We start from the raw sequence: 13,473 nt of genomic DNA, 5'->3' as shown, positions 1-13,473 counted from the left end.
TTATTGTTGTTGTTGTTTCGTGTTTCCTGAAAGAAACAATAGTAATAATAATAACAATAATAATATTACTATTAATAATAATAGAAATAATAACATGGATATGCTCCATATTCATAATGTGCTGCAGAAGGCCATTCGGCAGACAGTCAGAGGGGAGCATCCTTCCAAACACACAAGCTTTGTTGATGCTGTGTGCCTGTGATGGGCTGCTCTCATCTTCACCCAGACAAAAGAGCTGTTGTGCTTTAATATGACAGACAGCGAGGAGGAGAGAGACAGACTGAAGGAGAAAACAAGAGACCACGAGGGGGAGTGAAAGAGAGAGACAGACAGACAGAGACAGACAGAGAGAGAGAGAGAGAGAGACAGAGACAGAGAGAGAGAGAGAGAGAGAGAGAGAGAGAGAGAGAGAGAGAGAGAGCGCGTATTGGGCGTGGCAGACAGCTGTGGGCTGAGTCAATGAGGAGAAGGAGGGGGTGATGAGGAAAAGACAGGGAGGGGAGATTAGAGAGAAAGGAGAAGCTAACAAGATTAAACACACTCACACACACACACACACACACACACATTAGAGGACGGCTGCTCCATGACATCATGGACTGTACTGGTTAGTACTCTCTCCCTCCTTTCTCCACCTCCCATCCTCTCTGTATCCTCCCTCCTCTCTCCACCTCCCTCCTCTCTGTATCCTCCCTCCTCTCTGTATCCTCCCTCCTCTCTCCGCCTCTCATCCTCTCTGTATCCTCCCTCCTCTCTCCGCCTCCCATCCTCTCTGTATCCTCCCTCCTCTCTCCACCTCCCATCCTCTCTGTATCCTCCCTCCTCTCTCCAACTCCCGTCCTCTCTGGATCCCTCCATCTCTCTGCAGTCATCATCAGCAGGCCCGGGAGCGGCAGGAAGTGAAGAGCGGAGGAGAAGGAGAGAAACGAGCTGCTGTGCCCACCTCACCATTACGGAGCGTCCCCAGTTCACATCCTAGCAGGTACACCGTCGCTTCTCTATTTTGTGCGTTGTTGTTGTTGTCAGAGCAGTGATGTCCAACAGACAACAAAAGGAGAGCAGCAACAGGTCACCACAGATGGAGTAACCCCATCACGTACTGCTGAGATCGTGTGTTGTTCCACCCTGACACCACCTTTATTTTGTTTCTTCTTTTGCCAACAATAAAAGGTGGAACCTGAGACGTAACAGGCTGCTCACAGGGAGATCACTTTGTTGTTTCATTGTTTCCAGTAAATGACATCAAACCAGACCTGCTGAGAGACCTTGCATGGCTTTGCTTATTTTCTTAAAGTTTCTCTGGTTTAACACCTGTGCATGATTAAATCCACTGTAAGCGGTTTTGACAAAGAAACGTCCTTCAGGGGGAAACTGGACTAAGATGAATTGATGCCTCAGCAGGTGTGTGGTCAACCTTTTGTCTGTCCACTCAGAGACGTTTCTTCTTCACGTAACCGTAGACATTACACAAGGCAAACAACAGAAGACTCCTGGAGAATCATTTCATATGTTTTGCTTTACATCCTAATTTTAAAAACGGTAGGTGTCCGGGTGGCGTGGTGGTCTATTGTGTTGCCTATCAATACAGGAATCGCCGGTTCGAATCCCCGTGTTACCTCCGGCTTGGTCGGGCGTCCCTACAGACACAATTGGCCGTGTCTGTGGGTGGGAAGCCGGATGTGGGTATGTGTCCTGGTCGCTGCACTAGCGCCTCATCTGGTCGGTCAGGGTACCTGTTCAGGGGGGAGGGGGAACTGGGGGGGAATAGTGTGATCCTCCCACGCGCTACGTCCCCCTGGTGAAACTCCTCACTGTCAGGTGAAAAGAAGCGGCTGGTGTCTCCACATGTATGGGAGGAGGCATGTGGTAGTCTGCAGCCCTCCCCGGATCAGCAGAGGAGGTGGAGCAGAGGCCGGGACGGCTCGGGAGAGCAGGGTGATTGGCCGGATACAATTAGGAAGAAAAAGGGGAGGAAACAAAAACAAAAACAAAACAACGGTGAGCCACTCAACCTCAGTTACTTAAAGTAGTTCCATCCTAAAGCAGCTCCATCTTAAAGTAGCTCCATCTTAAAGTAGCTCCATACTAAAGTAGCTCCATCCTAAAGCAGCTCCATCCTAAAGCAGCTCCATCTTAAAGTAGCTCCATCTTAAAGCAGCTCCATCTTAAAGTAGCTCCATCTTAAAGTAGCTCCATCCTAAAGCAGCTCCATCCTAAAGCAGCTCCATCTTGAAGTAGCTCCATCCTTAAGCAGCTCCATCTTAAAGTAGCTCCATCTTAAAGTAGTTCCATCTTAAAGTAGCTCCATCTTAAATTAGCTCCATCGTAAAGCAGCTCCATCTAAAAGTAGCTCCATCCTAAAGTAGCTCCATCTTAAAGTAGCTCCATCTTACAGTAGCTCCATCAGCAGCAACGATGGCTCATTAGTCCATTACTAAATTGAACTAAGGTGCTCAGTGCAGCCAAACCACAAACACACTTGGATGTAAATGCAGGATGGATGTGCATGAGAGTAAGAGAGAAAGCAAGAGAGACAGAGAGAGACAGAGAGCAAGAGTGAGAGGGGGAGAGAGAGATAGACAGATAGAGAGAGAGACAGATAGAGAGCAAGAGGGGGAAAGAGAGCAAGACAGAGGGAGACAGAGACAGATAGAGAGCAAGGGGGGAGAGAGAGAGAGATAGAGACAGAGAGCAAGAGTGAGAGCGGGAGAGAGATAGACAGACAGAAAGAGAGACAGATAGAGAGCAAGAGGGGGAAAGAGAGCAAGACAGAGGGAGACAGAGACAGATAGAGAGCAAGGGGGGAGAGAGAGATAGACAGATAGAGACAGAGAGCAAGAGTGAGAGGGGGAGAGAGAGATAGACAGATAGAGAGAGAGAGACAGATAGAGAGCAAGAGGGGGAAAGAGAGCAAGACAGAGGGAGACAGAGACAGATAGAGAGCAAGGGGGGAGAGAGAGATAGACAGATAGAGACAGAGAGCAAGAGTGAGAGGGGGAGAGAGAGATAGACAGATAGAGAGAGAGACAGATAGAGAGCAAGAGGGGGAAAGAGAGCAAGACAGAGGGAGACAGACAGATAGAGAGCAAGGGGGGAGAGAGAGATAGACAGATAGAGAGCGAGACAGAGAGCAAGAGGGGGAAAGAGAGAGAGAGACGGAGAGAGACAGAGACAGATAGAGAGCAAGGGGGGGAGAGATAGACAGATAGAGAGAGAGAAAGAGAGAGCGCAAGAGGGGGAAAGAGAGAGAGACAGAGACAGATAGAGAGCAAGGGGGGAGAGAGAGATAGACAGAGAGCAAGGGGGGGGGGGAGAGATAGACTGAGAGCAAGAGGGGGAAAGAGAGAGAGACAGAGACAGATAGAGAGCAAGGGGGGAGAGAGAGATAGACAGAGAGCAAGGGGGGAGAGAGAGATAGACAGAGAGTAAGAGGGGGAAAGAGAGAGAGACAGAGAGACAGAGACAGATAGAGAGCAAGGGGGGAGAGAGAGATAGACAGATAGAGAGAGAGACAGAGAGCAAGAGGGGGAAAGAGAGAGACAGAGAGCAAGGGGGGGAGAGAGATAGACAGATAGAGAGACAGATAGAGAGCAAGAGGGGGAAAGAGAGAAAGACAGAGACAGATAGAGAGCAAGGGGGAGAGAGAGATAGACAGAGAGCAAGGGGGGAGAGAGAGAGAGACATAGAGCAAGAGGGGGAAAGAGAGACAGAGACAGATAGAGAGCAAGGGGGGAGAGAGAGATAGACAGATAGAGAGAGAGACAGATAGAGAGCAAGGGGGGGAGAGAGATAGACAGAGAGCAAGAGGGGGAAAGAGAGAGAGAGACAGAGACAGATAGAGAGCAAGGGGGGAGAGAGATAGACAGATAGAGCGAGAGACAGATAGAGAGCAAGGGGGGAGAGAGAGAGAGAGATAGACAGATAGAGAGTGAGACAGAGAGCAAGAGGGGGAAAGAGAGAGAGATACAGAGAGAGAGCAAGGGGGGGAGAGAGAGAGAGACAGAGAGAGACAGAGACAGATAGAGAGCAAGGGGGGAGAGAGAGAGAGACAGAGAGAGACAGAGACAGATAGAGAGCAAGGGGGGAGAGAGAGAGAGACAGAGAGAGACAGAGACAGATAGAGAGCAAGGGGGGAGAGAGAGATAGAGAGAGCAAGAGGGGGAGAGAGAGAGAGAGAGAGAGACAGAGACAGATAGAGAGCAAGGGGGGAGAGAGAGAGAGACAGAGAGAGACAGAGACAGATAGAGAGCAAGGGGGGAGAGAGAGACAGAGAGAGACAGAGACAGATAGAGAGCAAGGGGGGAGAGAGAGATAGACAGAGAGCAAGAGGGGGAAAGAGAGAGAGAGACAGAGAGAGACAGAGACAGATAGAGAGCAAGGGGGGAGAGAGAGATAGACAGAGAGCAAGAGGGGGAAAGAGAGAAAGACAGATAGAGAGCAAGAGGGGGAAAGAGAGACAGACAGATAGACAGACAGACAGACAGACAGACAGACAGACAGACAGACAGACAGAGAGCAAGAGGGGAGAGGGAGAGACAGACAGACAGACAGACAGACAGACAGAGAGCAAGAGGGGAGAGGGAGAGACAGACAGACAGACAGAGAGCAAGAGGGGAGAGGGAGAGACAGACAGACAGACAGACAGACAGACAGACAGACAGACAGACAGACAGACAGACAGACAGACAGACAGACAGAGAGCAAGAGGGGAGAGGGAGAGACAGACAGACAGACAGAGACAGACAGAGAGCAAGAGGGGAGAGGGAGAGACAGACAGACAGACAGAGACAGACAGAAAGCAAGAGGGGAGAGGGAGAGACAGACAGACAGACAGACAGACAGACAGACAGACAGACAGACAGACAGACAGATAGAGACAGACAGAGAGCAAGAGGGGAGAGGGAGAGAGAGAGAGATTTCATTTACTAAATCACTGCAGCCATTTCTTGGCAGAAAGACAATGTGTCAGTTCAGGTGTGTGCGTGCATGTGTGTGTGCGTGCGTGCGTGCGTGTGTTGTGTGTGTCTGTGTGTGTGTGGCAGTACAGTTCAGTCTGATCCACACCCCACTGAGTTGTGTGCAGATGATGCCGTTATACTTCTCTGTTGTGTTAACTTTTTATTGTCTACCCTGCTGTGTTTTGACTTGATGCTGTCTGCTACAGTGCTGCTGGTTTTTACTGTCTTCTGTAACGTGTCCTTGAGTGCTCCCACAAATAAAATGTATTATTATTATTATCATCATTATTATTATTACAATCATTTAAATATGAATAGATTTCCCAAAGGCCCCATGTGCTGCAGCATATGACACAGCAACCGTAAGAGCGTCAGTAACAGACCAGTGTCAACCGACAGCCGTCTTGGAGCACTAAACAGTACTCGCACCACCGCCCAGAGCCCACGGCTTGTCAGCAGCAATTCATGTAAGAGCACAACGGGCAGATAAACCAATAATTATGGGAACGATACAAGGCTCAAATTACAAATGACAAAGCTGGACGATGCCACAAACCAGCATCACCGCCATGCTGAGGGTCATCCGTGAACCCAGTTCAGGCCAATCTGGACTAAAGAAAGTAGGTCTGCAGCCCTGACGGGGTTCATCTGACCATTCTGGGCCAAGCAGAGGAATAGGGGTGGGCCAAGAGCTCAGCCCTCCTAAAGAGGTACGACAAGTAGAGATTCCAGAAGGTAACGGGGGAGAGCAGGTAGTAACACGGGTTTGCAGGTAAGTTGGTGCAGTTACTTGAACTCCCCGGAAAGTCAGCAGCAAGGTTTTGAACTTTATGCAGGCAGCAACTGGCAGCCCGTGTCAGCAAGGCGAGACACTTGAGCATCTTAGCAGATTGGAACCAAGTTCCAGTCTGGATTCTTTGCGGTGTTTGGATTGTATGCGTTGGGGGACAAGTGAGAAGCCCATTTCAGTAGTGTAACTGTGAGGTGAGTGGAGCTACAAAACATGCTGTGGTAAGTACAGAGTTGTACACACCACAGCGACAAGAATGGAAGACAACCTCAGTGTAGCCTGAAAACAAGACCTGGTTATTGATCATCACCCCAAGCCTCCCGCATCTCTGGAGGGCGTGACTGTCTGTGCACTGAGCATTATCAATATGTCCTTGGAGGACTTGGCAGGCATGCCCAGCAGTTCAGTTTTCAACAAGGTGAGATCGAGGTACCTCTCCCTCATCCAAGCAGATATGCCAGAAAGGCAGGTTACCACTAGCAACCCACACAGACACACAGTCTCACGGTTGAGAGGAAAGGTAGGTTTGTGTCATCGGCATAGCAATGGTAGGAGGAAATGTGTGTTGATTGACTGGACCAAGAAGGGTTATGCAGAGCATGAAGGGAGTGGGCCAGGAGCTACGCCTTGTGTGCAACTTTTGTAACCTGTCAGGGGCGGACACCCCACCCTGCCACGATATCTGGTATGATCTCCTTGTCAGGTATGACTCGACCCACTTTTGTGCTGTGCCAACAATGCCCCGGTTCAGTGCTGACAGTGAATGTGGGGATTCACAGTGTCAAATGCAACAGACAGGTCAAAAAGGACAACAACTGATGACTTGGAGGCAGCTGGGGCTGAATGGAAGTACTTCGGTAAACACTAACCACTCTTCAAACCAATGTGATTTGGATGGAGTGGGTTATTCCAGGTGACACGTGAGGTGAGATGATTGGTTGCTACTTGTTCAGTAGTTTTGGCTAAGACTGCAAGCAATGAGACAGGCCACTAGTGTTGGACCAGAGTAAGATCAAGTGATGTTTTATTTTAGCTATAGGGTGACCTAAACTTGCTTAAAGCTGGATGGAAAGACATCAAGTAGGAGTGACGAGTTGACTGTCGGTTAGAGAGAAGGTGTTGGACTGAGGGGGAGGCGAGAGGGAACAAGAACAAGCAAACAGGTTATGGGAATGTGGGAGAGGAGAAGTTTGGAAAATTCAGCTTCTGAGAGGGGGCGGAGTCAAACACAAGGCCTCTCCGTGAGAATCTCTGGACCAGTGGTAGTAGGAGGCCAAGGAAGCAAAAGCAGGGAGTGAGTAATGATGACTGTCAGTTTCTCCTCAAAATAGAGAGTAAACACATTCAGAGCAAGGAAGATGAGGAGGAGGACTGAAGAGGGCAAAGAAAGTGGAGAGCGGCTTGCAGAGGCCGCACATACTGAAAACTTGTACCAGTAACAGGACGTTTGTAGAAAGGTTGGACGTGCTGCCAAGACAATATTAGGATAGTCCCCCCCCCCTTTTCTCCCTAATTGTATCCGACCAGCTACCCCACTTTTCCAAGCCGTCCCAGTCTCTGCTGCACCCCCTCTGCTGATCCGGGGAGGGCTGCAGACTACCACATGCCTCCTCCCATACATGTGGAGTCACCAGCCGCTTCTTTTCACCTGACAGTGAGGAGTTTCACCACGTAGCACGTGGGAGGATCACGCTATTCCCCCCAGTTCCCCCTCCCCCCCGAACAGGTGCCCCAACCGACCAGAGGAGGTGCTAGTGCAGCGACCAGGACACATACCCACATCCTGCTTCCCTCTCACAGAAACAGCCAATTGTGTCTGTAGGGACGCCCGACCAAGCCGGAGGTAACACGTTAGGGTTTGTCAGCATTTCATCCAACCTGTCCTCTAAACTAACAGTAATACAATACAAACAACACTGACCAACAGGTTGTGTGTGTGTGTGTGTGTGTGTGTGTGTGTGTGTGTGTGTGTGTGTGTGTGTGTGTGGTACAGCATGGCAGAGAGCTCTGTGTCAGCAGCAGAGGTGGAGACCTGCTTCAGAAAGTTTGCTGTTCACGGTGATACCAAGGCCACCGGGAAAGAGATGAACGGCAAGAACTTTGCCAAGCTCTGCAAGGACTGCCACATCACCGACGGCAGGAACGTCACGTCCACGGATGTGGACATTGTCTTCAGTAAAGTGAAGTACGATTTCATCCAGGCTTCCATCTTCCACACCTCAATATAACGTCAGTATAACGGCAGCGGCACCAGAATGAGACACTACAACGCCGTAGCATAATTAACCTCAAACATGGCGGATTTGTTGTCACACGCCTGCCACTGTCTTCTGTCTCAGTCGTCACTGCACTTAAATAACAGGGGGCCTCACGCATGTCCCTGAAGTCGCTGAACACTTATTACCTTAACCGGCTTCTTAGCAGAAACTACTGGGCCTTGTGTGGACACGCTACTGACTGCAAAAGTAAAGAGTTTTATAGTTGGTCCAGATGACCGAGTCCCACATGACATGTTCTCTGTCCTCCCCTCACTGGGTCAGCTGATGGGACTGTTTGGTTGGTGTACGCTGTCAGGGTCTTTCTACAACATCTAATGTACCAGTCAGACTTTCAGGGGATGTCTACGTCAGCATCATACTGTAGCACGAGTTACCAAAACTCAGATCTTCGATGTGCAAAGTCAGTGACACGTGCAAATACTGCAGAACTCAAGAGCTTTACAAGCACATATAGTTATTAAAACCGGCCACTCATTAAGAGATTAACGCAGAACTGCAGCTTTGCATAACTACATAGAAACAGAAGGAAATTAGAGCCTGGTACTTGACTAAACTTGAAAAATTATCACTAGTCTGCACTGTCTCATACCAAGTCACGTCTGAGTCATGCTATGAAGTCCAAGACTAGACCGAGACCTTCAAACCGTGGACTCGAGCTCGAGACCATACTTGAGTACTACAACCCTACTGTTGAGTGTACTGCATGTATTGGGTTGTCCTAACTAAACTCAAACACAAAACCAACAGACGACCAACGTGGGGGAGAACCAAAGGCTCTTTGTTGGTGGGGCCTCCGGTTCATTTTAAAAATAACGGCATCAGCTGCTTCGTATTTGTACGGCTGCATCATGCCAATCCATCTGACGCTGCCACCGTCAGTCGAGCACCACCACGTTGTTTCTCCCCACCACGTCTTTATTCACACTGCTGTCTATAGTCATGTAACTGGAGCACGCCCACTGAGTCCTGATCAGGCATATTTATCTGTTGGTATCTTACATTTATATTCATTTAAACCAGCAAGTATCATTTTATACTCTCTAATAGTAAAACTGGTCTTTCTGTATATCTGGCTACTCAACAGTGAATGCAGTGAATGTGACAATGAACAAAAAGAAAACAAAATTTCAAACAAAGGCATCAGTGATGCTGCAGCAACAGTACAGCAAGCATATGTGCCATAAAGAAGTGGGATTTGTATGACGGTCAAGTCTATTTGTGTGTGTCCACAGGGCAAAAACAGCTCGTGTCATCACACTTGAGCAGTTTAACCAGGCTCTGGAAGAGCTGGCTTCCAAGCGCTTTAAGGGGAAGAGCCAGGAGGAGGCGCTACAACAGTTGCATGGTCTCATTGCTGGGAAGGAACCAGCCAATGCGGGAATCACTGTAAGTGTTTGACAAGCAAAAGCGCACAGCCTACTCACAACTTTCTTTCTCTTGTTGCCATGAAGACTCACACAGTTCTTTTCCTGTCAGTCATGCTTTTGGGTTGATCCAACTGAGAATGACTTATAACACAAGTTAAACCTGCAGTGTGGAGCTTTTGTCTCCCCCTTCTGGCAGTGAGAGTAATTACACAAACACTGTAGATGCATGCTTAGTTAATAGTTACAAAAATACAAAGACATTTCCACAGATCCAAGACAATAATCCAGTATTTAGCCTGAGTAAATGCAGGAGCTACATGGCCTACTCCAAATGTTCTACAGATATTAACCTGTCCAACAGCAGTAAGGCCCTCAGTCCCTTCTCTTCTTCGGTGCTCTCCAACAACTTTGTCCTCACCGTCGATCTCTTTTGCCCCCGCCCCCTTTTTTGACTCAGTGCCGAGTTTCTTTTTTCCATGATGCATCAGAAACTACTCCGTCGTTATTTCAGCTCTGGCAAAGCAAACACTGTGTTGTTTTTCCAAACTTTAGATCCAACTTCCGTGTGACGACGGCATTCGCACGCCTCTGACTGGCTAACCTTAACCCTAACCTTAACCAATCAGAGGCAGAGTTTGGTGGTTGACGTAAAACGCACCACCACCGGTGCTTCAGCGCAGGAATGTCGCCCCAAAACTTGTCGAGCCTGGAGGGCTGACAGATGACTGGCAGATGAGTGGTGCAGCGGGTGTGCAGGTGGGTGTGACAGGTGTTATGGAGGTTTGCAGCAGATGACAGGTGAGCAGGCAGGAGGGTGTGGAGGCTCCTGTGCAGGGGCACAGGGCAGGGGGAGAGAGCTAGGAGGAACTGGAGGGTCCAGCTGAGTCCATGACATTTGAATTGTAATGTTGTTCTACCTCACTTATTGTTCATTTCCATTCTTACTGCCTGTCCTATATGCTGTCAAGTCAAGTCAGTGTTATTTGTATAGCCCAATATCGCAAAGTACACATGTGCCTCAGGAGCTTTACAGCAACACAACATCCTGTCCTTAGACCCTCGCAACGGACGAGGAACAACTCCCTAAAAAACCCTTTAACAGGGAGAAAAACTAGGAAGAAAGCTCAGGGAGAGCAACAGAGGAGGATCTCTCTCCCAAGACGCACAATGTGCAATGATGTTGTGTTTACACAATTTACACAATACAACACTGAAAGAGGATAACAAAATTATACAATTTACGAAGAATATGATGCGCAGGATGCCAAGCATTACATTCCAGTCATTTAGCTGACACTTTTATCCAAAGCGACTTACAATAAGTGCATCATTTAACGTAGGAAATCAGGAGAACTACTAGTCATCAGAGGTCATGAGTGCATCTAAACAAGCATCTAAGAGCAAAACCAATAAAGTAAAAAGCTAAAGTAAAAGTACAAGAAAGAGATTTTTTTTTTAAATGAGTGAATACAATAAGTGCTAAGAGCAAGTAACAGGGTAGTAGTTCTTGAAGAGGTGAGTTTTCAACCTGCGCTGAAAGATGGGCAGCGACTCCACTGTCCTGACATCAGTGGGGAGTTCATTCCACCACTGTGGGCCAGGACAGAACAGAGCCGGGACCGGGTCGATCGGCAGCAGGGACCTCTGAGCGATGGGGCAACCAGGCGTCCCGAGGCAGCAGAGCGAAGTGGTCGGGCGGGGGTGTAGGGCTTGACCATGGCCTGGAGATAGGAAGGAGCTGTTCCTTTCACTGCCCTGTAGGCCAGCACCAGAGTCTTAAACTGGATGCGAGCAGTTACTGGGAGCCAGTGTAGGGACATGAGAAGGGGAGGTGTGAGAGAACTTAGGGTGGTTGAACACCAGACGAGCTGCAGCTTTCTGAACAAGCTCCAGAGGTCTGATGGCCGATGCATTGTCCAGACACCACCGGAACAGCCCAGGACCCGACCCAGATAGCAAAATTGCTGTGGCTCGGACCCGTCCGACACCCCAACACTGCATCCAGCCCACATACCACATGGAATGATGGCACTTGAGCTCTTGTTTGCCAGATCTGGGCCAGAACCAAGCCATAGCAATGCCGCACGTGCCACGTATTTGCCAAAGGTGGCCCATATTTGTTTCGTGATACTTGGGCCATATTCACCTTTTACCACACGGGCCACTTCAGAGTCTCATCCAGATTACATGTTGCCCAGAGCACTGCATCTTTGCCAAAAAAGGCCCATGTGTGATTTGGCATATTTGGGCCATATTTGCGACTATACATGTGGGTCGCATCATTGCCTTAAGTGCCCCACATCCAGATGCTGTCTGGGGTGGCTAATAAAACAATATAATCTAATCTAATAATTGTCGCTTCTCTTAATGTTTTTAATATGGCTTGCAATCTTTTTTTATGCATTCTATGTCATTATACAGTCACACACATACACACACACACACACACACACACACACACCTACCACAATCTCACTATTGCACATCAACATTACAGTTTACACACACTTAAGACATTTACTTGCCCATTACCCAAACTGGGATTCATGTCCGTTTGGGGGCAAACACCCATGCTAGCCTAACTTCCCCTTCCACTGTTACTTTTCCTTATAGACACACTACATGCACAATACTCTGTGCTGTTTTTTGTCCTCATTTTTTCCTTCTTTAATGCAAAGCATATTGTATTGCATGTTGTATGTACAAACTGAACTTGACAGTCTGTTGGACTGTGTGCACGCTGCTGTTTGATTGTGTGCTTGACTGTGTGCATGACTGTGTGCATGAATGCGTGCTTGACTGTGTGTGTGCATGACTGTGCATGGCTGTGTGTGTGCATGACTGTGTGCATGACTGTGTGCATGAATGCGTGCTTGACTGTGTGTGTGCATGACTGTGCATGGCTGTGTGTGTGCATGACTGTGTGCATGAGTGCGTGCTTGACTGTGTGTGTGCATGACTGCATGCATGACGGTGTGCATGACTGCATGCATGACGGTGTGCATGACTGCATGCATGACTGTGTGCATGACTGCGTACTTGACTGTGTGCATGTTCCTGCTTGACTGTGTGCATGACTGCGTACTTGACTGTGTGCATGTTCCTGCTTGACTGTGTGCATGACTGTGTGCATGATTGTGTGCATGACTGCGTGCATGCTGCTCGACTGCATGCATGACTGCGTGCATGCATGACTGTGCGCATGTATGCATGCATGGCTGTGTGCATGATTGCGTGCGTGCTGCTGCTCGACTGCATGCATGGCTGTGTGCATGACTACGTGCATGCATGGCTGCGTGCATGACTGTGTGTATGACTACGTGCATGCATGACTGCGTGCGTGCTACTGCTTGCATGAGTCTTTCCACATCAAATGAGCAAGAGAAGAGTATGTGTATTTAACTTTTGTTATTCAAAACTTTTACTGTATTTGTTCCACTCACCACTTGTGCATCTTCCTTCTCCTGGTGTTAGAAAGTGGCAAAAGCGGCTGCAGTGGACCGACTGACCGACACCACGAAGTACACCGGCTCCCACAAGGAGCGCTTTGACGAATCGGGGAAGGGAAAAGGGAAGGTGGGGCGCCAGAACATCCCCGACACCAGCGGCTACGTGGGCTCATACAAGGGCCAGGGCACCTATGATGACAAGGTGAAGAAAGCGTAACCCTGCTGACCGACGAGGGCCTGGAGGATATCGCACAAAAATATGGCTGTCCATTGTTTTTCTCGAGATTATCCAAACAATTCAGAAAACAACAGAAATGAGCTCACATTAAAACAAACTCAAAATATTAAAACTTTATGTCCCAATATATTACCTTTCACTTATATTACCTTTCAATTAAATTACCTTTCAATTACATTACCTTTCAATTACATTACCCTTCAATTACATTACCCTTCAATGATATTACCTCTCATAAGCAGGGTGAAAAGACATGTTCGCTGTACCAGATATGTACTAACAGCTTCTGTCTGACGTGGTAGTACAGACACACTAACGTGGTAGTACAGACACACTAACACCTGTCTGACGTGGTAGTACAGACACACTAACACCTGTCTGACGTGGTAATA

At 48.4% G+C, this 13,473-nt stretch overlaps 1 protein-coding gene across 1 annotated transcript; it reads left to right on the top strand.

Moving 5' to 3' along the window:
- Window positions 1-7,742: 7,742 nt before the first annotated feature.
- tppp2 (tubulin polymerization-promoting protein family member 2) lies at window positions 7,743-13,060 on the top strand. The gene is made up of 3 exons (XM_056280884.1): window positions 7,743-7,933; window positions 9,260-9,413; window positions 12,869-13,060. Exons 1-3 carry the CDS (start codon window positions 7,743-7,745, stop codon window positions 13,058-13,060), a joined length of 537 nt encoding a protein of 178 aa, XP_056136859.1.
- Window positions 13,061-13,473: the final 413 nt, after the last annotated feature.

The sequence above is a fragment of the Lampris incognitus genome, chromosome 5, assembly GCF_029633865.1.
Source record: "Lampris incognitus isolate fLamInc1 chromosome 5, fLamInc1.hap2, whole genome shotgun sequence".
In the NCBI taxonomy this organism is placed as follows: domain Eukaryota; kingdom Metazoa; phylum Chordata; class Actinopteri; order Lampriformes; family Lampridae; genus Lampris; species Lampris incognitus.
Note: the sequence above shows the minus strand (reverse complement) of the source record. Positions and strands in the feature narration are given on the sequence as shown.